The 26,187-nt window shown below is 53.1% G+C and overlaps 1 protein-coding gene and 1 long non-coding RNA gene across 7 annotated transcripts in view; one reads left to right on the top strand and one right to left on the bottom strand.

The window, feature by feature from the left end:
* The first annotated feature begins 3,466 nt into the window (after positions 1–3,466).
* On the top strand, positions 3,467–4,841 carry LOC131488245 (uncharacterized). Its single transcript, XR_009250131.1, has 2 exons — positions 3,467–4,250; positions 4,404–4,841. It is a non-coding gene; the product is annotated as an uncharacterized LOC131488245 (long non-coding RNA).
* Positions 4,842–5,120: 279 nt separating this feature from the next.
* SPATA13 (spermatogenesis associated 13) overlaps positions 5,121–26,187 on the bottom strand; it is a 351,830-nt gene continuing 330,763 nt past the window's right edge. For all 6 annotated transcript variants that reach the window (XM_058689759.1, XM_058689767.1, XM_058689776.1 and 3 more), the window contains 9 exons: positions 24,404–24,540; positions 23,067–23,246; positions 22,263–22,448; positions 20,157–20,336; positions 17,771–18,003; positions 14,352–14,481; positions 12,243–12,615; positions 9,450–9,524; positions 5,121–7,642 (listed from right to left, as the gene is read on the bottom strand). In XM_058689759.1, the coding sequence (XP_058545742.1) occupies positions 7,467–7,642; positions 9,450–9,524; positions 12,243–12,615; positions 14,352–14,481; positions 17,771–18,003; positions 20,157–20,336; positions 22,263–22,448; positions 23,067–23,246; positions 24,404–24,540 (1,670 nt within the window). In that variant the 3' untranslated portion in view covers positions 5,121–7,466. The remainder of the gene's footprint in view (positions 7,643–9,449; positions 9,525–12,242; positions 12,616–14,351; positions 14,482–17,770; positions 18,004–20,156; positions 20,337–22,262; positions 22,449–23,066; positions 23,247–24,403; positions 24,541–26,187) is intronic.

Below are 26,187 nucleotides of genomic sequence, written 5' to 3'. Positions count from 1 at the left end.
ACCGCAAAGGACTTTGGAGCTACGGCTTTTTAGACCCCCCCGCAACAGGTCCTGACTGGGTTTCTGGGTTGTGTCTCCTTTGCTTGACCTACACTGTGCCTTCACTACTGAACTTCTGGTTAAGGTCCCTCGGTTTAACAAAAGACCTGCCAGAATCGAGCTGAGCGGCGCACAGTGGGTCTGCCAGCCTCCGAGCTTCTGCTCTGCGTCTTGCGTGTAACAGGCGAGAGAAGAAACAACCCCGAACACCCCTCCCCGACTTGACACTTCGTGAATCTAAGAATCAAAAGATTTTCGCTCATCGAGTACATTTTCTTCCACATGCCCTGCACATCGTATTTCTCCTTTAACGTATGTTGAGGGGCTTGTTTTCAAGCTACGCCGTGTAAGTGATGAAGTACGGCCATCCGTACAAACATGCACAGGCTCAAATTTGCGCCAAATAATCTACGAGCTCCTCTAGAAAGCTCTCGGGGAGGCTCTACCCTTACGCCTCCTCCTGTAGCTTCATCCCTCCTCCCAGCCAGTTCGCAGGGTTCTGGAAGAACCTCAAGATCTGCTTTTGTCTCCTGTTCACCTCTTCCGCAAATGAATTCTGAAACCAGCGTGCTCCTGTCCTACCCGAAACTCGGCAGACAGCTGCCTACCTCGCCAATGACTAAGCACGATCGTCACACACGGATTAAGGGCTGCTTTGGGACTCCCATGCCTTAAATCGAAACCAAAGCAGCGGTTTCCTAACGCACTTACCTGAACCAGGGCCACGGGCTGCATGCAGGTGCTGCACAAACCAGGAATCAAGGGCTCACTAAATAAAATCACGCCTTCCTGCCACAGAATTCCCTAGTGGATGTGTCTGCAAAACAGCAGGAAGGGGAGGGAACCGAGTAAGGCACAAGATGTTTTGGAAGAGCTTCAAAACTTGCAGCCAGGGGCGCCTGGGTGGCGCAGTCGGTTGGGCGTCCGACTTCAGCCAGGTCACGATCTCGCGGTCCGTGAGTTCGAGCCCCGCGTCGGGCTCTGGGCTGACGGCTCAGAGCCTGGAGCCTGCTTCCGATTCTGTGTCTCCCTCTCTCTCTGCCCCTCCCCCGTTATGCTCTGTCTCTCTCTGTCCCCAAAAAAATAAATAAATGTTGAAAAAAAAAAACTTGCAGCCAGACTGGAGTCAGGCAGCATCTTCCAGCACTATCTGTTCAGAAAACTCTGCTCTTTACCCCCACCCCCACCCCCGTCCTTTTTAATCAAGGGAGAGAAAGCGAGGTGCACTTCCGAGTCTGCAAGAAGGAATCCCCACAGCCGGTGTCTTTCCGTAAAGTGACGTGTGTGCCTTTGCTTCGGCCGCCTCCCCGCCGACCTTGGGCCAACGGCGGGCCAACAGGGCGACAGATTACTGGGATTCCAGATCCCTGGAACGGACTTCATTTAACGAGATCCCTCAAACCTCTGCGTGGGTCCTGTGATCGTAGACGCCGCGTGTACCTTGGTATTGAACGCGCGTTCTCTTCACACACACACCACCTGCCACTGAAAGAAGCATGGTGCAACTGTTTCTTGGACGCCATGTGATCATTAACGTTTCATTTTGCCCCCATCAGAGTTTATTAACACGGATCTCTAACTGAAAAATAGCCTCAGGAGGACAAACGTACACAGCGCTGTTTTCTCAGAGGCTGTTGAGAACCAGCTCGGACAACCTAGCTGGACTGCAGAGGCCACACAGAGAATGGGGGATGCGGGCCGGGCAAGTCCCATGGGACACAAGTAACACCCCCTCCACTCGCCAGGCGTCCGTTCCTCGTCTGTACCGCAGGGAAGGCAGCACCAGCATCACAGGGCAGTGCGGGATTTCGTTTGGCGACAGAAGCTAATCGGCTTTCTCTTCCGACGTCCAGTAGCCTGAACTCCTGCCCCGTAAACGCACCCAGACACCTCCGGTCGCTTCTTAGTGGGGGGGAGGGGGGCAGCCCGAGCATCCACCCCGGGGACAACTCCTCCCTCCTGCTGTGGCTGCCCCTCCCCCACCCGGCATCACCCTCGCCTTCCCCTTCTCCGTCCCTGTCTGCTCCCCTGTCCTCTTCCTCCGCCTGTTCACGCTCTGGGGGTGGTCCAGGGCCCATCCCCTCCTCGGCTTCCTTCCCACCCGCACCTCCCGCTCTCACCTCTCTCTGGAGCCGCAGCGTCCGGCGGGTAGACCGAGAGTCACACGCCCCCCCCCCCCCCCCCCGCCAACCCAGCCTTTCTTCCCTGCATCCGTCGGTGGCACCAGCGCCCGGCCATCACCCCGGGGCAGGACCCGGAAACCGCACCTCGTCTCCACAGCCGCGTGACGGGCTCACGGCTGAGCATCCTTCACCTGTGTCCGGCCTCCCCCCCTCCTCCAGCCTCTCTGCCGCTGGACACGGTCCCCCAGCTCACCCCGGGCCTGGCGCGAAATCCACCCTTTTCCCCGACCCCGGGATGGGCTGAGCAAATCCCACACAATTTCCCCGCCTTGCATTCTTCGGCCACGAAACGAAGTCCCAGTACCTCACGCCGGTTGGCAGGCCCTTTGGGAGCCGGCTTCGACGCCCTCGGTTTCTCACGCGGCCCGTCAGTGGGATTCAAGCCACACACCCAGGCTCTTCGGGGCTGGGGGGGCCCTCGCCCTCCCCCCCCCCCCACCGGCGCTGCACACTTCACTTCACCATGAGCTTTCACTACAGCTCCACGTGCCTGTCTCCCCGCTTCGACCAGACGCTCCTTGGGAGGACTACCCAGGTCAGCTGGCCTCTCCGCTGCACGAGGCAGGCCGTGCTCCACCGAGGTCGGCTACCCCTCAGCTCTTCCCGCAAAGCCCCCACCGCCCTCTTTACCAGTTCCCACAAATGGCACCGGCTGGGTCCCTGGGAGCCTCCCCGGGGAGGCCTTTCAGATTCCCAGTGCTCACCCTCCCCCGCCCCCTGCCCCTACGCTACCCCCCCTCCCAGGGCAGCCCGAGGGAAGGGAGAGAGCAGTTTGGGAAGGAGGTGGTGGGGACGGGCTGCCTGGCAACCCTCTGGGGAATACTTTTCACTGCAAACAATGGGCTATTTACTTCACTTGTCTGAGTGTTGATTAGAGAAGGAAATTCAGGCCTGTTCCCCGCCCCCAGAGGGTAAGCAGCGGATCTCCTGGTGAAGCGGCTCGATGTCCACCCGGAACGAAAGGCGAAAGGCGTGTCAAGGCCTGTGCGGCTCATCTACCGTCCATCCAAGAGCTGCTCCTACAGAGAAGGCCTTTTCACTCTGGGTGTGGCTTTACCAGGCTCCTTCCAACATGTGCAGACTTTCTTCAGTCGAGCGGCTCCTCCCTGTTCCCCTGGGGACCCGTTCTCTCACACTTGACTAGTGGTTTAAGCCTGATCATTGAGGGATGAATTTTTACTGACAGGGAAGTCTATCACTGTCCAGTCAGGAAATGAGCTGTAGATCCAGAAACCGTTTGGCAAATTAACTTTAATATACAGATACAAAACAACAAATATAGATTCACAGCATTTACAAGAAATCATTCAAATAACATTGTAAATAATACCTATTTTTTTCTTTTTACAAAAACTTCATTCAACAGAAATACCTGTCAAGTTATAGCAGTCTGGTACAACATAGTTCAGCTGTCAACAGCTAACTCATCAGTTTCGAAGCTGTCACTTGGCTTAACAACATTGTCTTGATGCTGATGGGTTAAAAATCAAGGAAAAGGTTACTAGAAGTTTGCAAAATGGGTAAACACAACTGATGCCGATATTTACAAAAGAGACCAATTATTAAATTACAGAGTCAGTTAGAGGAAAGTATTTTCTAAACATGAAGGTCGATGCCTATGACATAACTAAGACAATGAAGTGAAGTGTGTTGTAGCTAAGTATGTCTGCATCAAATATTTAAGCTTCTGGGTTTCTCTTTTCGAGATCCGACAGTTGGCTGCTTATTCTATTCAAAACCATTTGAACTCTACGTCTGCTGCGCGCATGCTGAGATAACAGCATCAGCCGAGTGGAATTCTGACAAGGACATTTGTAGGGTAAGCTTATCACAGGGACACCTGCTTCTGAGCGGTCTGACCTCGCCGATCTGTGTCCAGCATCCCTGGCCTGTCAGCCACCAAAGGGACATTTATCCACACTTGTCACCGCTGGCCTGTGAGGGACACATGTGTTTCTGCTCTCTTCCATAAAACAACCATACAGCACGCTTCTTCCTGACTCCAGGTACTCGGGCTGCTCTATTCGGGTAAATAAGTGGACTTATTTGTGTTGACAAAGACCAGCAATTGGGGCACTAGAGATTTATTTCCAACTTACAGACGCTGGATTGTGGCTTTTACAAAAAGATTTCCATCGTGAAACAAAGTCTGAATTAAATGCACTTTTGCTTTGTGTCTAGACAACAGCAACGTAGGATCGAGGGGATTTTCTGAACAGGCTTGGAGTTGGTCTTTGTCTGGACTAGGTATAAAAAGGCACAACAATGCTCAGAAACAGCATGGAGCCCGGGGGTGAAATGTTTTCCACAACAACATCAGATCTATCAGGGAAAAGAGGAGATCTACTGAAAATCACACTATGAAGAAGGGACCCCGCGAAAGCTCTAGCACATTGCTGTCATCCTTTTTCTTATCTGTGGGCCAAAGATACAGAATGGTGTTTCTCTGGGATTTTACAAATGTCCCATTTTATGATGGTTTACGATTTACTGCAAGGTTGCTGTGCATTTTTGGTAGGATTAAAACTGAGAAGGCTGCTTTTGACTCACGGTCATTTGAGTGGTCTTCCAAAAGAGTTGGCAAATTCTGAAATATAAATAATAGAATAAGTGAACTTTGTCAAAGTGTTGTGCCATCTTTGTGATTGTGTGTGAGCATGTGTGGGGGGGGGCTGGGGGGCATCCAGAGTATGCAAGGGGGGTTAAAATGAGACAAACAGGGAAAAGCAAGACTCCCAAACATACAGAATGCACACGGGAGGCTCTTGGCTTCTCTTTTCCTTCCCAAGAGGAACACGTGACTTAAATTAAGGAGGAAAGTTTGGCAAACCTACGATTAGAATACTTGAGCCACGTATTCTTTATAGAACTCAGGCGTTTGGTTAAAAAAAAAAACAGAAAAACAAAAAAAAAAACTCAAGCTAGACAAACAGATTTAAACGCGTCAAAGGCATTCTACCTTAAAAAAAAAAAAAAAGTCTCAGTTTTCAAAATCGCCTAAGATTTCAAGCAGTATCCACTCAGGGTGGAGATTTGATCGTGTGACTCTCCACACTGTCCCAAGTTCACGGGGGCAGCCTCGTAAAGGCCCTGGGGTCCGAGCTTCCTTCTTCTGTTAGAGAATCCACGGAGGGACAGGTGGCACCCAGAAGCTGGGGCTCGGCCGGGAAATCAACCCTGGTCACAGAATTTAAGCCCCTCCTCACTACGCATTAATATCAGTAAATGGAAGCCCTGAACTGGTTCTTCAGTTGAATTCAATCCTCATCAAAAATGTGACATAAGCAAATGTTTCTCTTTTCTTCCCTAAAGCAATTTTCTTAGATTAAAACAAAACAACTGTCCAAAATTGTCCTATAGACTAACGACTCCGTTTAGCACAGAGACTCCTACGGCTGTCACTAAGGGGCCCACAAAAAGCACTTAAGTGTGGTTTTCGAAATCTATCATTGCATTTTGTTAGTAGAAGGGTCAGTTATATAAACGCAACTAAAAGGGGGCGTTCTCCTCGGACCCGGAACAGCGACGCACGCACTCGCCTGGCCGCAGAGCCACAGCGCCTCCCGAGCAGCCCCCTCGCGGACGCCGCCGTCCTCCCGGGACCCGGGGCGCTAAGGGCCCCGGAAGCAGCCCCGGGCGGCCGGCCACGGGGCAGTACCGGCTCGCGGCGACACGACACGCGGGTGAGCACCTCGACGCGGCGGAGCGGGGTCGGGACGGGTCCGATTTCCAGATGGTGCTCCGAGGCCCGCTCGACGTCCAAGGTCTTGTCTCCTCGACGCGTGACGTCACCTCCTCTGGGGCCAGCCCTGGGTGGAGGGGAGGTGGGGGAGAAAGGAGGGGACCGGACCCTCGGAGGCACAGTTACCCCTCTGGCCACGGCGCTCCGGTTTTCTCGTCAAGCACGGCCGCCGGGAAACGGGCCCGAGGGGAGCGCACGGCAAGGGCTTCTCAAGCAGAAGCCACAGGCGTGTCCCGCGCTGCCCCGTCCGGCGCCCCAGGTGCGTTTCAACGGCGTCGCCCTTGCAAAGCCCGTCTTCTTGAGACGCGCTCCGAGTTCTTTCCATCCGGGTTTACAACGCGGACGAAGACAAGGAGATTACGACCGACCGGTATCGGCCCACGTGGCCTCCGGGACAGAGGACGGCCGTGTCTGGGGCGACGTGTACTTTTCGTTCATTCTTACGGAACGAATCTCCGGAACCCTCCTGACAGCACAGTAAGGCCGTGGCTGGCCCTGCTGGGTGTGGAGTTTATGCAGGCGAAGTCGGCTTCGGGTCCCGAGGGGGGCTGCTCGGAACCGCGTGCTTTCTCGGCCGACCGTTCGGGTCGCCGTCACTGGATTGGTGGGGACGCCAAAACAACTGATGGGAAAACCTCGGATGTTCTAAGAACGCCTTGCAACTGCTGCAGGTACGTTATTTAATTTATCATAAAATTAAAGCAGGTGGGGGGTTTCATATCACGAACAGGTGCGTCCGATTAGTCTGTTAGGTCACAGCGTGTGAGTGCGTGTGACTTCCGCCGCGCTCCGGCAGGAGGGTGCCCGCCGGGGGGGGGGGGGGGGGGGGGGAGGTCGGGATGACACCAGCCCGCGGCGGGACGCGGCACTCTCTCCCGTAAGCAGCGGCAGCTTCAGGAGGCTTCAGTGACCCCGACTGCCCTCCGCGTGAGGGATTCACGGTGCTCGCCCCTCCAGCCTGGGGGGACGCATCTGGCAAGAGGCAGCCTGCGCCGCTATTTGGCAACAATGCAGAGGACACCAGGGGACACGATGGCCACGCGCGCTGTGGCGGGAAGTCCCCTAACACTGTGGAAGAGAGGCTTACCGGTGCTGGCGAGACACCTTGGCGCCAACCCCATCACTACCGTCCCCCTGGAACCCACTTGCAACGGTGACAGTGCGATCCGGTCTGTCCTCAGGAAGGGCAGCACTGTGCGTGCCCGTCATGGCGACGCCAGCTGGGGTCACCGCTCGGCTTCCCTGAGGTCGTCGCTGGTTCCCACGGCCCGGCCGGCTCGGCACAGATCACGGAGGGGTCTCGTGGACATCGGGGCCGCGCCTCACGACCTTCGCCTCCCTCCGAGGGGGGAGCCGGGCCTCTGAACGCTGAGGTGCGTCTGCGCCCTTCTGTTCCCCACGGATCCCCCCGAAACAAGTTCCCAGCACTGGGGTCAGCACGCGAGAAACAAAACTGGTTCTCCTCTTTGCGGACACCTCAGCAGAAGTGCGGCCTTCCGTTTTCACTTCTTGAAAGGGGTGAGTTTGTTGAACGTGTGCCAGAAGAGCGAAGGCTTCCTCTTGGGTTCTGCCAGGGCAAACACCTGCTGCTGGGGGACGCTGGTGGGCACGGTCACGTGGCGCTGGTGAAGGGGGTGCAAGCTCTGGTGCGGCAGGGCCACCGGGCACGCGCTGTAGCCTAACCCGAGGGGGGAGGGGGACGGAACAGGGACCCAGCGTCACTCGTCAGCCGAAAAGGAAAAACAGCACCAACACTCGAATTCTCAGCTGATTCTTAATCCACACGCACCCGGAGGACATCTACGAGCCATCACGACGCTGCTTATGTGCAGACACTGCGTGTGCAGCCATGGATTAGGTGGCGTCACAAAAACCCTCCGGGGAGGGGACCTGAAACCCAGAGAGGTTGTGACCATCACCTGCGCTCACGCAGCGGGAGTGGCAGGATCAGGGCTGCTCGCGATGAGAAGCAGTGAAATGCTCCGAGAGCCTGTGGCCCAGCCTGCCCTGGCCCAAATCCTCCTCTGCCGCTTACTGGCTGTGATTATTCAGGATAATTATTTGGGAAATTATTTGATTTCTCTGCACCCCCACTCCCTGAATCTGTAGTGGGGATAACAGCACCTCCTGGTTGCTATGACAGCTGTGAGCTAATGTAAGGGATGTGCTTAGAACAGGGACCCCGAACTGAATTGCTAAATCGAAAGTGTCTTATTGGGATAGGGGTTTTCAATCTGCGCAGAGGTAATGAAAAAGGCTTATTAAAACTAGCTACGAGATCACAAGCTAACTGTGAAAGTCAGCGTGGCAGGAGGAAATAGCGTGGGTTCCCGAAGGAGCCAGGACTCAGGGCAGAAGGCATCCTTGCCCTGGTCTGGACTGGCAGGAGGCTCTCTCGGCCTTCCCACATAAGAGGTGCCTTCCTTTCGGGGGTGCCCGGGTGCCCAGCTGCTGAGCCAGCGCTCCTGAAAGACAGCAACGCAAACTAACAGCAAACTAACAGATTCTGACAGGTGATATTTACTAGTCACCTGCCACTCAAGTGAAGAGGCTCACAAACAATAGGTGTTTCTGCCTTCAAGGTATTTGTAAGTCAGTGGGAGGTGGGGGGGGGGGGTGTGTGTCTGCATTTGAGGGGAGGGAGCAGCAGGGCAATGGCAAGGTTAAGTGCTGTTTTGGTAATGAAATCTTCCAGTCCCCTGGCCCGTCCTGGGCTCAACTGGGTCTTGTTTTCCCATTTTCGGTTACAAACATACTGAATGGGACATAATTCATAGGACACATTGTCCTTAGAAAAGTTGACCTGAATAGAAGTTTCTAAGAACATGACAAATATTTTTGGAATAAAAATCCTTATTATTTCATTCCTGTTGGACGAGATCATGTGTATCATACGCACTGTAAAAATAAATCTTTGTTTGCACATCGGGACCCCCGGGCGTGACCTGAGCACTGCTAATTTCACAGCGCGTGCAGGGCAGGGGGGCCCTGCTCCATACTGGCTGGCGTGCCTTCCTAACTCATCTCTTCACATCCTGCACTTTTAGGCGCGTTTTTCTTCTCTAAACTCGAATGCAGCCTGCACTGACGAGCAGTTTGGGGCCGGAGACTGCCTCCGGCCGTGGCCAGACCACGCAGGAGCTGTTGGCTTGCCTCAGACTGGCAAACTGGCCGGGCCCGGGGAAGAATGCCGGCACCTCCTCAGGACGGAGGTCTAGAAGGTGACCTAGATCTTACAGGCTCACATTCAAATGTAGGCAACTACTGAAACACACTCCCACTCAAAAGCAAATGCAGATTGTTTTGGACCGCCCATTTCTGGAGGCCCTGTCACTTTGACAGACCCGTACCATCACCTGTACGCCTCCCCCTCGTTGAAGGCTGGTCGTCAGCGGGCTAACCACCGCGGGCGCTCGCCTTGATCTGAGTTCCGATACCGATTCCCACGAAGGAGATGGGGAGACGAAGCGTCCTTCAAAACTTACCCTTTGACTTCCCGTGTCCTGCCTTTTGAGCATTTAGCATGGCGAGTTTCTTTTGATTTTCTGAAATTTCCATTCCTGGATTTAGAAACAGACATGATACACATTCAAAACAAGTGAAGCCACTGCAGAGTAAAACCAGAACCATAACCTGGAGCAGAAAACCTCATTCCGTGAGGAACCAAGGGACACTGAGAAGCTTACAAATGGAGAAGTAAGTAGCAAGGACTGTCCCCGGGACGGACACTCGCATAACCTGCTCCCTACAAGGACATGTTAAAGGGTGACATGGGGTGCTGTTAATAACGACACACAGGCCACTTGTGCAGACCCAGACGCACGTCCACGTAGGGTCACCCAAATCACAACCATAAAGGGTGAGGCCCTAGGAGGAGAGGGCAAATCGAAGGAGTCCCAGGGTCGACTCGCCCACCTGCTGTGAAAGCCGAGTGAGCGATTCCACCTTGAACATCTGCGTAATGGGAACTGGATTTTGTACCCCAACTGTCGAGAGCACGTGCCTTGAACTTCCCCTGTAAAGTTCGCTGTCTGCACGGAGTGGGTGAGGTGGGGGGGAACAGCAGGCCCCTGCACGCAGGACGTGGAGAGAGAGCAAAGGCCAGAGACAGAGGAGGGCCAAGTCTGTCAGGCTGGCTCCTAGGCCGGCAAGAAAGCTTCTTCCCGGAGGCAGGCTCTACACCCAGGAGAAGGAAATCAGGGCTCAGCCTCCGCCGTCACACTCAGCTCCCCAGCTGCTCCCTGGGCCGTGGCTCCCTGACCGAGCTGACGTCTGACAGGTCCTGACCCCTCCCTCAGGTGCCATACACTGGCTTCTGCTGCTCCTGGACCCGCACGGGCCTTCTGCCCCACTCCGGCCCTCCATGCCCAGCCTGCCTTATGGCGGACCTCCCCGATCTCTCCACACACGAGGTGACAGGCACTGGACTAACATAACATGCCTGGCAAGGACCCGGGGCCACCCTCGTTCATTCCACATTCACCCAGTCCAGAGACTCCCAGAGTGCCCCATTCATTCATTCATCCACTCATTCATTCACGTCTTCTGAGGACCAGCCACAAGGGAAGCAGTGTACTAGAGAAAGGTATAAAATCAAGGCTCGTCTTTCTTTCTGTCAAGGGACAGAGTTGAGACGTGTTTAGGATGCCCCCTGCAATACTGGTTCCATCTGAGGGGAAAGTGCAATATTCCAACTTACAAATGATGTCAGGGCCTACACTAGATGACCTTACATGGCAGGTAAAATTGGGATCTTTGCAAATATTTGAGGAGTTCTCAGCATGACAGAGTGAGGAGTCTTACTCCAGTGAGACCCCAGTCAAAAGTGGCACCGATATATGGCAGCTGCTGGGAAGCAGCTTTCCTCTTGGTAAAAGGGGGACGTCCACTTAGCCGAAGGGGTCCCCTATGAGTAATGAGGGCTACAGGTGTCACTAGGGGTTGAGGTTCAGTGTTTCAGAGGAGATTCCTGCTTGACGGTGAGTGAGCCAGACTGACTCCTAAACCCCTTCCTGCCCTAACGTAGGATCCCACAGACCCTCCTGTGGGTGAGATTCAGATCCGTGGCGAAGCCTAGGATCGGTACAACACGGATCCGTAGAGCAAGGACAGGGCGGGGGTGGGCCCAGGTTTCCACTCTAGCTTTCGTCGCGGCAATGGGTGGCTTTTCTGTCCTGCACTATGTAACCTTTACGGTCTGGGCTTACGTGGGCCGCAGAGATGAATATCCTCATTCCACCTCACCTTTAAGGCCCCTGGTCCCTGTGGCATCCTGACATCTGTCCGACAGTTGGTGCTCAAAACCCTAATGTGCTTGGAAGGCCCTGCACCTTAGGCTTACAGACCGGGCCTGACAGTTTCCGGCTTTTAGGGCTAATCAGTACCTGGAGGCGAGCAGACCCTGGGACGGTAAGGGCGACAGGAGGAAGCAGTGCTTGAATCGTAGGACAGGGTGCACGGTCCTCAGCTTCATGCACGAGAGAGATGGGGAAACAGGTGGGCCAAGGTCTTGGGTCTGAATGGACTAGGGCAGCAAGGTAAATTTAAAGTGCTTTAAAGGTACACCTGAAGAGGCGGCCTCGAGGATCATCCGGTATTTCCCATGGCCTGGATGACAGTCACCAGAGTGTGGCCCAGTGTCGGGGTGACACTGAGCTGGCTTTATTTTTTTTAATTTTTTTTTTTTTTCCAACGTTTTTTATTTATTTTTGGGACAGAGAGAGACAGAGCATGAACGGGGGAGGGGCAGAGAGAGAGGGAGACACAGAATCGGAAACAGGCTCCAGGCTCCGAGCCATCAGCCCAGAGCCTGACGCGGGGCTCGAACCCACGGACCGCGAGATCGTGACCTGGCTGAAGTCGGACGCTCAACCGACTGCGCCACCCAGGCGCCCCTGAGCTGGCTTTAAATGCTAAGTGGTCATGCTAGAAGAGTGGGTAAGTGCCTTGAGCCTCAATTTCCTCACCTATAGTAATGGGTATAGCAACAGTATCCACATCTTGGGATTAAACGGCACAAGCTCCGTACATGTGTTAATCGACTACGTTAGCCGTAAGGCTCTGCGGTCAGCAGCAGGCTGTCAGTCGTCAAAAGTTAACACGCGGGCTTTCTGACTGTGCGTGGGGTCAACCGTATTCGGGATTTGCAGATCCCGCTTCTTTTCTGCAAGGGGTCTACTTGACCCCGGGGCGGGGGGCGGGGAAGAGCTGACCGCTGGGGTGGGGGGGGGGGGGGGGACGCGGCTGGGGCGGGAGGGGAGGGCAGAGGCACCGCTCACCCATCTCACGGTCCTCTCGCACGCGCCTCCTCTCGTCGCCGCAGGCCTGCAGCCACCTTGCCTTGTCTTCCTGCTTCTTGGCACAGAACAGGTGAACCTCGTCGGTGGTTTTGCTGACGAGCTTGAAGGCGTTCTTCACGCTGAGGTTCCAGTCCTTGTCCCGCCCGTCCTCCAGGTCCACAAGCCGCACCTCGTCCATGTCCGTGCGGCCTCGGTAGTAGAGCACGTCCCTGCGCAGCAGGTCCTTCTTGCACGACACCAGCTGGTGGTCAAACAGGAAGAACGTCCGCTGCTGGCTCTTGCCGTGCCTGCTGACCTGGGTCAGCTCCCCGGAGTGGATCAGTTCCGAGCTCCGCTCGAGGATATCCAGCCCCTGGAGGGAGGAAAACACAGTTCACGGTCTCCCCATCCCGATTCCTTCACGCGTCACGGAGACAGGAAGAGGTCCTGACACGGTCTGTTCTCGGACCTTCCAGTCACAGGAGACCCGTCCGCGGGTCAGCGGGGCTCAAGAGGCCACGCGAATCTCGGGCTGTTCGTCTCCCTGTATGTGAAATTTCCTTTCTTTACCTCCTACTCAGCGGGAAATGTTACAGCGTCTCTGTGTTGTGAGGTGTATTCCCGGTGGCAAACGTGCTGGGTCACTAGACTCCACCCCGTCTGAAATGGCTGCTCCTGGGAGAAGAAGGCCACCACAGAGGCTTCCTACGGGTGGGAACTCCGCGCTATCGACCCTGGGGCTCGGGCTCTCCCGTCTGGTATACACAGCGGCTCCCAGAATAAAAACTAGCTTCGGATCTTGGAAACAAAAGGCCACGTGACAAACTGCCAACCAGAGATCGGTGAACTTCTGACACTAAATTATCCCCTCAATGCCACAGTCCAAGAACACAAGGAAAAATACACCTTTACAGTATTAGGTCGGGTCTAACCCAATGTACCTTTATGGTATTGGGTACGACACCGGCCTTTGATCTCTAAGATTTTTATTCTCCTTCAGTCCCGGTCACACACAACATTTTGTGGAGGCAGAAAATCTTGACTCTAAAACAGTTCTGCTTCCTTGCCTATAGCAATTCTGTGCCCCAGATTCTTCACTTACAAAGTAAGAGGGTTAAACACAGTGATGTCCGAGGGCCCATTCAAGCTCCACAAGTCTCTACGGCCCCTGAAATAGAAGTATTTCTTCCCAACGTTCACGGCCATCACCTACTTTAGTTAAAAACCTAACTTCTCCATCCAAACTTTCTTAATCCTTCGGGACAGTGTGTTCTGACCAATCGATTTGATGCAGGACGAATCTCACTTGGTCCAAGCACAATCGAACAGCACCAGCCGATCGTTCTCAATGACTGCCATAGGGTCTGGCGGTCACCAGCAGGCGCTCTGAAGCCAGGCTGCCTGACTAGATTGGAATCCGGGTGTGCCACTCTCCGGCTGGGTGGCCTTGAGCCAGCTCCCTGCCCATGCGTGTTTCCGCTCCCTATCAGTTCAGTGGAGGCCACAGCAGTCCCTACCTCATAGGGTCACTGAGAGGCTGAAATGAGTTCGCGTATAAAAACGGCTTAGAGCAGCGCCAGACGCTGCCATGGTTGTCGTGTTTATAAATAAATACGCACGCCAGACCATCCCGACGGGCTGTGCCAAGGACTGCGTTTACCACCGTCTTAGACAGTCCTCACAACAGCCCTGTGAGGCAGGTAGCGTCTTCAACCCCACCTTGTGGGTGAAAATATTGATCTGGCCCAGATCAGACCAGTTCGGACGCACGCAGTGTGAGTCCGGAGTCCGGACTCCCCCCACGCTATACTGTGTATTTTAAGGGTTCTCCGTTTGCCTTCATGGAGCGTACTTCCCAGCAGGAGAGACAGTGTAAACAATAAATGAATTACAGACACGCTTCAGAGTTGATTTCTTGGTGCAGGTGAGGCGTCAAGTAGCTGACTGTTAAGGTCGAGCACGTGCCTCAAAATACAGACACCGTGAAAGCCAAGAATACGAAGTGTCCGTCACAGGATGCTGAAGTATGGCATCAAGCTAGACCGGAGCGAGGGAAGGGGTGCACAGTGCTGGGCGGCGCAGCAGGTGCAGGAAGGGGTTCGCACTTACCTCCCAGCCCACGATGGACACCTGCCACCGTGCTATCTTGTCGATGCTTTCCAGCCTGCGCTTGCGCTCATTGATCAAACAGGCTACGTTCTTCATGGCTTCGTAGGCCGCCTTTGTATTGTTGTAATCACTGAAAAGCAGGAGGTTCATTTTAGCCATATAACCTGAAACCTGCAAAGGCAGACTGACTAAGTCATGCCCCCCATCCCCGATTTGTATACCAACAGTCTGGACGACGTGGCATCTAAATAACGGCCATTGTTCCCTTTTTCTTTTTCCTCTATGAATAGACTACAGTCTCCATAGGTTAAGGGAGCTGACCGAACGCAATCCAGAATTCTTTGGAATAAGAATGTTTTCATTCATTTCCCAGAAATCGCAATGAATGAAAGTGAATGCCACAAGAAGTAAGTTTTAGTCACAGTGACAATAGATTATTTTCATCAATAAAGAAAGCACAGTCTTCATTATTGCTTTGGTTCTCTTACAGCCAGTTTTGCTATATAAAGTACTCTAACAATCAGTAACCATTCTCGAGACTAATTATCCGCTCTGAGCCTCATCTGTGATGATATTCAGGAAAGGACACAAAGGGGACATGAGCCACAGAAGCTGGACGGGGTGTTATGTAAACGCTAACACCGTATTCACCTCACTGAACGACCTTCATTTCTGGTGCTTCCATATCCTGCAGTCAGATCAAATAAGTGTTCCCTGGAGCAGGCTGCTGTTCCCCAGGTTTCTAAAACTGGAGGTACTGGAAAAATAAATTACAGCTATACTCTACACACAGACTCGGGCAGGGCATGTCTAGTATTGGGAAGTTTTACATTCCAGTTTGCTCGGCATTAATAATTTGGGGACATGTAAACCAATCATCCAGCTAATGAGCTGAATTCTTCACTTTCTGGCACGTTCCTGTGTCTCACGGGATAGACGGAGCCTTTGGATCTCAGTTGCACCGAATTCAGATGCTCCTGCGCAGTCAGGACAAGAAAGCCTTGGAAGCAGACTCTTGTTTATTTAGCAAACACAATTAAACTCCACTCCTGGGAAGTCCCTGGGCACTCCCCCACAAGGCAGACCTCGCTGTCTTTAAACAGGCCCGTTCACACTCAGAAGCGGGGCACGATGGAAGACCAAAACGGATACAAGGGGGCTGCCAAAGTAATGGGAGCCACCACTCACCCCAGGCCTCAGGCAATGAAGAAGAGTGCACAAAATTATTGTATATGTTTTCCTACAAGATTTTCTGTCAATCCTAGGAAAGAGGCAGAACAGAATGTTTTTTTTTTTTAATTGTTTTGTTTTATTGAATGAAGACAGGGAAATGGGCTTTCTGTCATTTCCTTTAAAAGGATTGGGGTGGGGGGGGGGGGGGAGGGTAGTAGCCAAAATACACAAATGCCTCACGGTGAGAAATGCCCTTAGAAGAGAAAAACCAACTGTTGAAGGATGATCTACAGACTTCTGGACATACACCTCCCACCTGAGAACGTACCAATCTGCTTGCCCATGTCTGTCAAGATGTCTCTTTTTACTCTTATCTATTTTCTCTGGTTCCTCATCATGTTGTGTGTTCATTCTTGAACATTTTCTTTAAATGTGTGGCTCTCTTAACTTTGCTATTTTGCTTCCACTCAAGTTTTCTGATTTTCCCATCAGAAATAGAAACAGAAACAGAAACAGAAACAGAAATAGAAATAGAAATATATATAGCTCTCTTCTCTCTTACCTCTTTCAATGAATGCCTTTCTCTTATTCCTTTAATCTTAATTCTTTAACATCCATGTCTATAGGGTCTATTGTTTGGCAACCCAGCTCTTTTTCTCTTTCCACCTTCCAATCTAATTGTAAAAGGATTCCTTCTGCAAGCCCCATGTCTCCACAGGAGTCCGGCAACAGACAGGACAAAAGATGGCTCCATCCGGCACACCCTGCAGGGCCAGGCACTGCCGGGGAGAATCTGATTGCTCTCCGGGCAACAGTTAGCTGTGAAAAGCCAGCACTGTTGTGGTGTGGCAAGGCAGATTTCCTCTGGGTACAATCCTGTCCCCCTCTCTGCATCCTAGAACCTTTCCAGGTCATCCTTTCAAGGGCTACGGGTAGGTACACTGAAAGCTTTGTACCAGTGGCACGGATGTCAGGAATGAGGTTTGAGTCTTACCTAAAATAGCAAGCTTTATCCCAAAACCTTGGTATCCAGCTGGCATTCCGGTTGCGGCCTGGTGAAAACACAGCAATAACCCAACCAGTGCCACTTAAAGGCACCACGCACAACTGGGTCCTGCACATCCTGGGGAGTGGCAGAGAACGGCGTGCCCATTCCAACACCCAGTGGGTGAGATCTCACAAATAATCACAGCACGGTTATGCGTTATTCTGTGCATGCAGGAAAACAGTGAGTTGCTGTTAAGTAGCAACTTAATAATTAGCTCCCCCAGAAGAACTTAGGGACAAACTTAGGGACAAGGAAATGGAGCATTCGGGTGACCACGATGAGAAGTCCCGTGCCCCAAAGCGCAAGGTGTACGGGGTGGAACGGATTATGGAGACGGAGTGAGCACCCAGGTTGGGCAAGAAAGGGCTTAGAGCCAGACGGGACCTCGGGGGGATGCTTCTCCAACCTGACCCTACACACTACCCTGTACCCTCGAGATTCCCCACTCTTTCAGGGTTTAAACTCTGGCAGTCCTCACCCTTCCGTAAAGTAACTTCTCCTTGCAGTACATGACAGCGCTCTGGGGGTGAGCTGCTAGAGGACGGGAAGCAGACTGTTTCCGAAACTGAAGTTACGCCGGTGTAGGTCTTTATTTATTAACTACTGAGTAGCTACAGAAGAGCATTTGTAGGATATACGTGAGTTATAAGGACCAACAGACAACACAAACCCCCGTGTGCTCATGACACAGTTTAAGAATTATTCTTAGGGCGCCTGGGTGGCGCAGTCGGTTAAGCGTCCGACTTCAGCCAGGTCACGATCTCGCGGTCCGTGAGTTCGAGCCCCGCGTCAGGCTCTGGGCTGATGGCTCGGAGCCTGGAGCCTGTTTCCGATTCTGTGTCTCCCTCTCTCTCTGCCCCTCCCCTGTTCATGCTCTGTCTCTGTCTGTCCCAAAAATAAATAAAAAAACATTAAAAAAAAAAATTAAAAAAAAAAAAAAAAAAAAAGAATTATTCTTAAATGTTGAGCATCTCTAGGAACAGATATTCCGGAGCCTCTTCGATGACCCTAGTTCAGACTTCAGAGTAACCCTGAACGTTCGAAGCGACACGACAGCTTCTTCCCCAATGCTCAGCGAGAGCGTCAAGAGGACGCGTGAGCCAGCCCGTCACCGCCACTCCGCGAAGCCCCGAGTGCCCCCCTGGGGGCGGGGTGCGCAGGCTCCGGTGCGCGTCCCCCAGCGGCACCTGCCCCTCACCTGTGCTCCTGCGTGGTGTACTTGAGCAGCTCGGCCAGCTGCAGAGGGTACTTGCAGATCTTCTGCACCGGCGTCAGCAGGAACCCGTCGATGGCGATGTCGATCATCTGCTGCAGCAGGCGGCAGGCTTCGAAGAAGTGTCGGTAGCGGCCCTGCTTCATCAGGCGGGACAGCTCCGCGCAGGCGCCCGGGTGGTTGTTACAGTACTCGGAGTAGATGGCAAAGCCCTCTTGCTGGGAAGGGGAAGCACAGCCGCGTCAGGCTATGGGCTGGCGATGGGCGCGGCCCCGCACGAGGGGGCGTCCCGGAGAGCACCCCGATTCTGCCCTGTTCTCATGCAGCAAGCCCACGTCTTCTCTGCAGGCAGGGGCCGCTTACAGAGCAGGGGGCCCAAGGGTGGGGGGGGGGGGGGCTGCTCTAGGACTCGGTGCCCTGGCCCCACTCGAAGCCCCCCTCGTCGAACCCTGACGGGGTGTCTCACGGTGGCCCGGGGCTTCCGCAGGGGGAGCGGCACCCACTGCCACCGTCATCTCCGCCCCAGCTCTGCTCCAAGGAAAAGGCAGGCCCTGTTCCCAAGTCCCGTCTGTCTCCCCCTCATCCTCTTTACTTTCACTGACACACAGGCTTGTGACGGTGACCACAAGGGGGGGATTCAAAGCCACCACCCGCTCCCCCCACAGCACGTCCTCCCCCTAACGCCCCACCGCCTGGTCCCCACACACGTGAGGCCCCCGGCTCCCTTCCTTTCTCCCGGACTTCTCCCTTGGGGGCTGCTTGTCCAAGGTCTCAGGACACCGGCGCTTCTCTCCCGGATCCCAGGGCGGCACCCTGTCAGTCCCCCATCCGTGCTCGAGGGCTTGCCCCTGCTTCCACATTCCCAGGGCCTCCGCACCCCACCTCCGAACAGCCCCCCGCCGCAGCCACTGCGGCCGGGCTGCCCGCTCGCGGTCGCCCGCCCTGCCCACGGCTGTGCGGTGTCCCACCCCGCAGTTCCTACTTGTCTGTGCCCAGCACGACACGCCTCAACTCCCGTGTCCCAGAAGTCTAGAAGGTTTTCCCCACCCACCTGTTAATTCTTGGACACTCAACGCCCTGCAGGCAGTTGTGACACCCCAAGACCAGTTCCGTCAGCTGGTTCTCAGAAATCCCCACGCCCACATGTCTGTCTTTCCACACGCCCACTGCAGTCACCCCTCCCCAGTACCACCTCGTCCCTTGTGTGGCTTCTCCCGTTCTCCCGGCAAGGCCGCGCCCAGAGGCTTCGCCTTCATCAGGCCCTGCCCCCTGCAGCCTGACCTTCACCGACCTCTGAAGCTTCTCTCTTGGAACCTTCTGCTCTGGCCAAACAGGCCTTTCACCAAGTCCCAAACAGACCCAGTGCACTCGTGGGGCGGATGCTCCCCGCTGCGTGGCCACCACGGCATTATCTTCAGCCACTTAAAATCAACCTACCCGAGGACCAGCTTCCGTTCTGCTGCCTCTGCATAGCCACTGGGGTCACTACCCAGCAAGTGCTACCTGAGGAGCTGGCTTTGTCACTGCTACTATTGTTACGATAATTGTGTCCGTTTGGGCTGGGAATAAAGTCTCCTTCCTCTGAAATCTGTTAGAATAAATCAGGGGCACTGAATCCTCAGTTATTAAGCTCACGCCATCATCACAAGACCGTTCTGAGGTACTTACAGCGTTCCACGCAGGGGTCTGAGAACTGCACACCTCGGTCTGAACCTACACCTGCTCCTTACTAACGTGTGACCTTGAGGGGCGCCTGGGTGGCTCAGTCAGTCGAGCGTCCGACTTCCGCTCAGGTCGTGATCTCGTGGTTTGTGAGTTCGAGCCCCGCGTTGCGCTCTGTGCTGACCGCTCGGAGCCGCTTCGGATTCTGTGTCTCTCTCTCTCTCTCTGCCCTCTCCCCTGCTCATGCTTTCTCTCTCTTTCAAAAATAAACAAACATCAAAAAAAAAACTAACGTGTGACCTTGGGTCACTTGCTCTCTGGGCTAGTTTCTGCATCTGGAAAGTGGGTAAAATAATCAATCCTACCACGTCATAGCAGTACAGAAGCTAACACAAGAAAACCCTGAGAAGAGTGATTAACATATAATAGTTACTATGAGAGGGACTATGAGAAATTACTCCAAACACAACCCCTAACTCCAAACTGCATAAAAGTGGGAAGATTCTAAAATCTTGAGGTATGTAGGTAAAGATTAACCATATAAACCAAGCAACTTAATTTACAACTGACATCTCCATGCCATAGGCAATTAATCCAGCAAACAAAGCAAGAAACAAAACAGAACAAAAAAGGACTCCTTTCTAGATTGGAGAAACATTTCAAAATTATTTGACCGGATGTGATTAATAAGACGTAACAGGTGACATACATGTTGCAGAAAGCAGGATCCTATTTCACTTAAATGAGGTTCCTCTTTATTGTACTGTTTCTCAAGGTCTTTCAGGAACTTTCTTTGGAATTTGTAAATATCTTCAATGTTTCCAAAAATGGTGGCTAGTTGCGCAACAGTGAACATTCCCGTGTGTTTGCGACACTGTCGGATATAGCCCTGCGAAACAGAGAAGTAAACTTTTAAACATTAATTTGGAGATTCACAGAAATTATTTGAATAATACAGTGTTCTGGGCCCAAAGCCGTTATCTTGGAGTAGATTTTAATTAGAGAAAATTATTTTACCCTATGGGTCCCTGATGGGGTAATCACACTTCCGCGACTGCAGTGTGCTATGAATATTTTTAAAAGAAAAGAGAACAACAAGTGCGTGTGGTTGGATTTAGGAGGCAAGAAATTATATAATGTTTTCAGATTATACTCATAAAGCAAAGTTGCCGGGTTTCAAACATGAGGCTCAAACATTGGGACTGTCATACTTTTTCTAAACTCTTAAGATAATCATTCTCCCATCCCTAATTTCATTTCACAGCTGAGAAGACCTGTCAAATACACAATGCCACAGCTTGCTGAACGGCTCATGCCGCCGGCTCACTGTCATGGCAAAGAGCCAAGGACATCTTACCCAAAGATTCCACCATTCCCTACTTTCTATATAGAGCACAGATCCGCAGATCTTTAATCCGAGGCCTGCCCCGATTACAGCCCTACTCACTCTCTACGTACAACACCCTAGTTGTACCATGGCTTGGGTAGAAGTTAGTGTGGAAGGAAGGAAAGGCCACAAATGTGTGTAATAATTATCCCCAAATCAGCATCATGTAATAAGATAGCCTAAGCGGACTACATGATAAAATACATACCACTGCCCACTTGGTCTGAACTTTAGCACAAAGACAAGGTAAAGGTTCAAGATACAGGCTGTAGGGCAGACCCGTCTGATTTAAATCCTCACCCCACCACTTTACCTTCTCTGTGACTCAGTTTCCTCATCTGTAATAGGAGGGGTAGCAGGACCTGCCCGGTGAGTGTTTGTAGGAATTCATCCAGGTCAAAGGAAGGCACAAAGTCAAAGCTCGACAATTATTAAGACATGACTTACTTTCCTAAAATGGCACTTTAAAAAAACTCCCTTAACTTCTAGGGAACAGATGGTTAAATCTAAACATCGCTCAGTCTTTCTCTGGCCAGCGAATCCAATCACTGGGCACTTGTCTCCCTTGCGTGTGTCTCTAGTGCTAAATGTTCACAGCTGAACTGAGAGTGCAGCACTCAGCATTCAGGGCCAGGCCAGCGGGAAAGAGGAGATGGGGCCAACACCAGTGGAGCGTAATGCTCGTACAAAATCCACAAAAACAGAGGATCGTGGGAGACACAGAATTTATCACACAGTAGAATACCATGACACTGCAGAATATGGCTTTGAAAATCACAAGATAAAACCAAATTTTTTTTTTTTTTTTTTTTTGGTCTGCATCTAACTGACTGAGAACCTAATCTGTGAGACAGCGATTAGATGTAGTGGGATTGTAAAGAGTGACGCACATTTGCGGAATCGTGTGGGTTTCATCCGACGGGTGTTGCCTCCTCTGAAAGTCATTCACTCTGGGGGCGCCTGGGTGGCTCAGTCGGTTGAGCGTCCTATTCTGATTTCAGCCCAGGTCCCGATCCCAGGGTTGTGAGATCGAGCCCCACGTCGGGCTCCGTGCTGAGCACAGAGCCTGCTTAAGATATTCTCTGTGCCCCTCTCCCTGCTTGCTCTCTCTCTCTTTCTCTCAAATAAATAAGTAAATAGATAGATAAATAAATAAAATTAAACGGCAGAAAGTCATTCGCTCTGAATAACCTCAGGATGTCAGTCCTGAGAGTGTAGGAAAGAAAGCTGACTACAGCAGGGGGCCACTGATGCTCAACAAGGCAGACGAGTATTTAATGAGGGTGCAGTCCGTGCAGGGGCGGCATGGACAGACAGGGGAGGAAAAGCGAGGGCTACAGAAAAGTGTGTCCGACTGGGGACAGAAGAAAACCACACGGGCATATCCCACAGACAACCTGGGGGAGGCCGCGGGGTCCGGGCTCTTACCTCACAGATGTCCTTGAGGTGTTTGATGTACACCCGCTCGGTGTTCATGATCTCCTGGATGACATTGGTCCTCATCTGGTGCTTGCTCTCCAAATGCCTGTGGCGGTTCTTGCCGGCATCCTCCTCCTGCTCCTCACCCTGGGTGCTGCCGGAATTCTCCGACAGCTCTTCCTGATTGACACGCAACTGCGGGCCACACACAGGTGACAGGTGACTCGGGGGGAGGCGGCGCCGGAAGCAGGCAGAAGGTCCCCCCGACCCCAGGTTTCCACCTCTCCACGGCTGGTCAGGAAGGCAGCCTGGCCCTAGGCTATGTCTTCATGTACTTGGCAGGGCCACGGCTGGGCCACGGCTGGGCCGGCGGCTCAAACCATGGCAGCAATGCCACAGTTAGTTGACCATGGTTGAAATTTTTCCTTCAACCCATCTAATTTCTGAAAGGTTTCATTAAAATGATTACAAAGAGGGGCGCCTGGGTGGCTCAGTCAGTGAAGTATCCGACTGCAGCTCAGGTCATGATCTTCGTGGTCCGTGAGTTCGGGCCCCACACCGGGCTCTGTGCTGACAGCTCGGAGCCTGGAGCCTGCTTCGGATTCTGTCTCCCTCTCTCTCTGCCCCTCCCCCACCACGCTCGCTCGCTCTCTCGATCTCTCGCTCAAAAATAAATAAACATTTTAAAAAATTAAAAAATAAGTAAAATAACGTCACGACAAAGAACTGAGCCTATAGAGAGCGGGCTTGAGCTGGACGCAGCTCTGCCGCCCCCCACAGGCAGCTGTGGGAAGGGGAAAGCGCCACACTTACTCTGACAAAGCTTGCGGGGAACCAGGCTTCCTTGTCTTCACTCCGGCCCCACCACCAGTCCTTGTTAGAGGCTTCCAGAACCTGGATGACATCTCCTGCCTTGAAGCCCAGCTCCTGGTCGTCCATGGTCACGTGGTCCCATAGGGCCTCTGCGCAGACCACACTGCCATCGCTGATCAGCTGCAATGGGGACACGTGCTTAGCGCCAACTGCGGCGGGCAGATGAGGGGACACAGACATCTTCCGCTGCTTCTCTGTACATACTGCTGGCTCCAGGTCAGTCCTTAGTGTTTGAGCATTGTACAAAATGCGTTTCCTTATCAGGGAAAATCAGGTGGGTGTCTCTTACATGTTCCTAAAGGAAACCCCGTATCTATTTTTTTTTCCCAAGGAAGTATTAAAACGGCTCACTTATCTGTACATCAGTTATCTAACAAATATGAATTATGGAATTTTCAGCCCCCAAGCAATTGTCTGTTTCTGAGCAAACTAGATAACAGAACCAAGCCTCCAATGGTTATGTATATACATTATAGTAAGACACTCACAGGTTCACCTGGCGATTACTCTCCATACTTCATTCACGGTCTGAACAAACTCTTAATCTAACTTGATAGTCTACTACCATTAAAGAGGACACAGCGTGGTCTCCAGATATGTAACAGCTAATTTAAAAAGCCAGGAACAGACACAGCTCATCTGTTAGTCGGCCACAGGGGCAGGTGGCTGTGGGTCCTCTCAGCTCCCAGGGACACCGTCATCTTCTACAGCAACAACCGGTATCACGAATGGAGACGCTAACTCATTGAGAAGTGACATTCCATGCACTCTGGTCAACAGCTCCAAAAGCCAGGGGTGTCTTCTAGAAAGAGTTCCATAAAAGGGGCTGCAGATGCCCAGTGGTGGAAAGAACACCAAACGTGTAGTAAGAAATACGTGGCTAATTTCAGGTCTGCCATTTGCTAGCAAGTGTCGCGGCCTCTTAGTCTCTGAGTGTGTATTAAAATGAGTGTGTATTAAAATACGGGTAGTGATTATAACATCTACCTTTGTGATTGGCTGTGAGATCTTTCTGGGATAACGTAAGGAAGAGCATTTCCGAACAGCACTATCCAAACACTGATGACTGCTGCCCTTATGACTTAGAGCAACGTGTGAGCTTTGGTTATCTAGAAAACTTAGTCACATACGTGGTCTTTGAAAATGCTACGATATCAGAGTTCTAGGTTTGGGAATAGGTTTGGCGAGAAAGAATCAAGAGGGCCAAGCCTGAAGTGACCGTGTGCCCTGAGAGTCGGGTCCCCAAGACCCGCCATCGTTGTGTGTGATTCCGGTACCTCGTTGATGGCCAGCTGTTCCCCGCCCGGCTGGAGGTATCTGGGGTTGGCCTGACAGATGTCTTCATAGCTGTAATCCTCCTCGCTGCCGTTGTCATCCACTAAGGCAGAGGACTCGGTACCTCCATCTGAAGAGACTGAGAAAGAAACGGCACGGTTTACGGTTTAAAAAACACGGCTAAGGCACACTAAATGACCTCTGAGAACATTACTCCCAAGGGGAAGTAATCATTTGTGTCTTCCCCAGAAAGAGAAATCACGAGAAGATGTGTATAGATCTATGAATCCCCAAGTAGACGCTGTGCTAGGAGCTGCGGTCGAGGGTTACGGGAAGTGGGGACGAGAACGGCTCAGAGGGCACTGCCAGCGCTAACACACGGCATTGCTTTGCGGGTGAGGATGGTGAGTGGACTGTGTGTCATCTGGCTGGCAACTTGTGCTCCAAAGGAGACATAAAAAATAGCCACGAAGTGTCCTGCCTCCATCTTTCACCTGCAAGGCAGTGGTGCTACTAAAATGAAAAGGTGTTGACGGTGTCCTAAGTGGAGACCCGCAGGCGTTCGCTCCAAGTGCCTACAACATGAAAGGGCTCGAACTCATAGTATCGGAGTCAGGAATTAGGTACCGCACCTTTGCCAAAACAGAGAGAAAGACCTTTTAAGGACGGGTACAGCACTTGGGACCGCCCAGCTTGGCATTCAGATCCCCTTCGCCCCCTCCCCCCCCCCCCCCCCCCCCCCCCCGCCCCGGGCAGTGACGTGGTCTCCTGGTGGCTAATTAATCTGTCATCCGGCAGAGGGAATCGCAGAGAGAGAACGTTCCTTGTGAAGAGAACGGGAAAGACCTTGCGCAAGCAGCAGCCGGCTCTTCAAGGTGGCTCTTGACAGAGAGCAAAACGTGGCTCGATCTGAAGCACGTGGTACACGGCCACTGGTCCGTCTGACCGAAGAGGAGACTGGAAAAGCAAGGGAGGGGGAGCTTCGAGTGCTACGGTAGGCAGGGGGGTGGCTCCTTCAGGATTCTGAGAAAGGAAGGGACAGGGGTCGAAGGGAGGCCCCGACACCACGGACAGAGAACAGGTTTCCGAGTCCTACGGTCCGGTCTGGATCGCAGCCCTGCCCCTCCGCGGGCAGGGGAGCCCGCAACTTACTCCTTGAGCTTCACCCCCCCCCCCCCCCCCACGCTGTACAAAGCGTTTTCTTTCTTTCTGGAGAATGAGGTGAGGGGATGCGTGTCAAGTGCCCGGCGCCCTTGATTCCCGGGCGGGCCTCACCAGGGAGGGTTTCGCCGGGACGAGGCGGGAGCCGGGCAGGACGACAACGCTGGGCGACACAGGCAGAGGGAGGGGCCGGGGCGGAGGCGGGGCCGGGAAACCGCGGGAGGCGGTGGGCGCGGGGAAGGGCCACGAAGGGTGTCGTCTGCGGAGGCTGAGCCGACGACGACGACGACGGAGCAACAGAGAGGATGAAGTCCGCGATGATCTGGAGGATCCCCCGTTACCGGCGGAAGTACCAAGAACGCAGAGTCCGAGAAGCCAGCGTGGTGCGAAGGACGGAGGCCGGTTCGGGGCGGCGGTGGGAGCGCGCCGTCTGCTCTGGCCTCGTCCAGGGACTCGCGAGTCTGGATTTCCGGTTAACTACCCTCCGGGGGCAGGTGTTCTCTCTAAGCAACTGTTTGTCTGTCTCTTCTTTAATGAGATAGCTCCTGTTCCGTGCTTTGTGCTAAGTCTGCCAACTGGCGTCGCCTCCCACCGCCCGGCGGCATTTCCGGGGCTCCACAGCCCA

The sequence above is a fragment of the Neofelis nebulosa genome, chromosome 1 (genome assembly GCF_028018385.1).
Source record: "Neofelis nebulosa isolate mNeoNeb1 chromosome 1, mNeoNeb1.pri, whole genome shotgun sequence".
NCBI lineage: Eukaryota > Metazoa > Chordata > Mammalia > Carnivora > Felidae > Neofelis > Neofelis nebulosa.
Note: the sequence above shows the minus strand (reverse complement) of the source record. Positions and strands in the feature narration are given on the sequence as shown.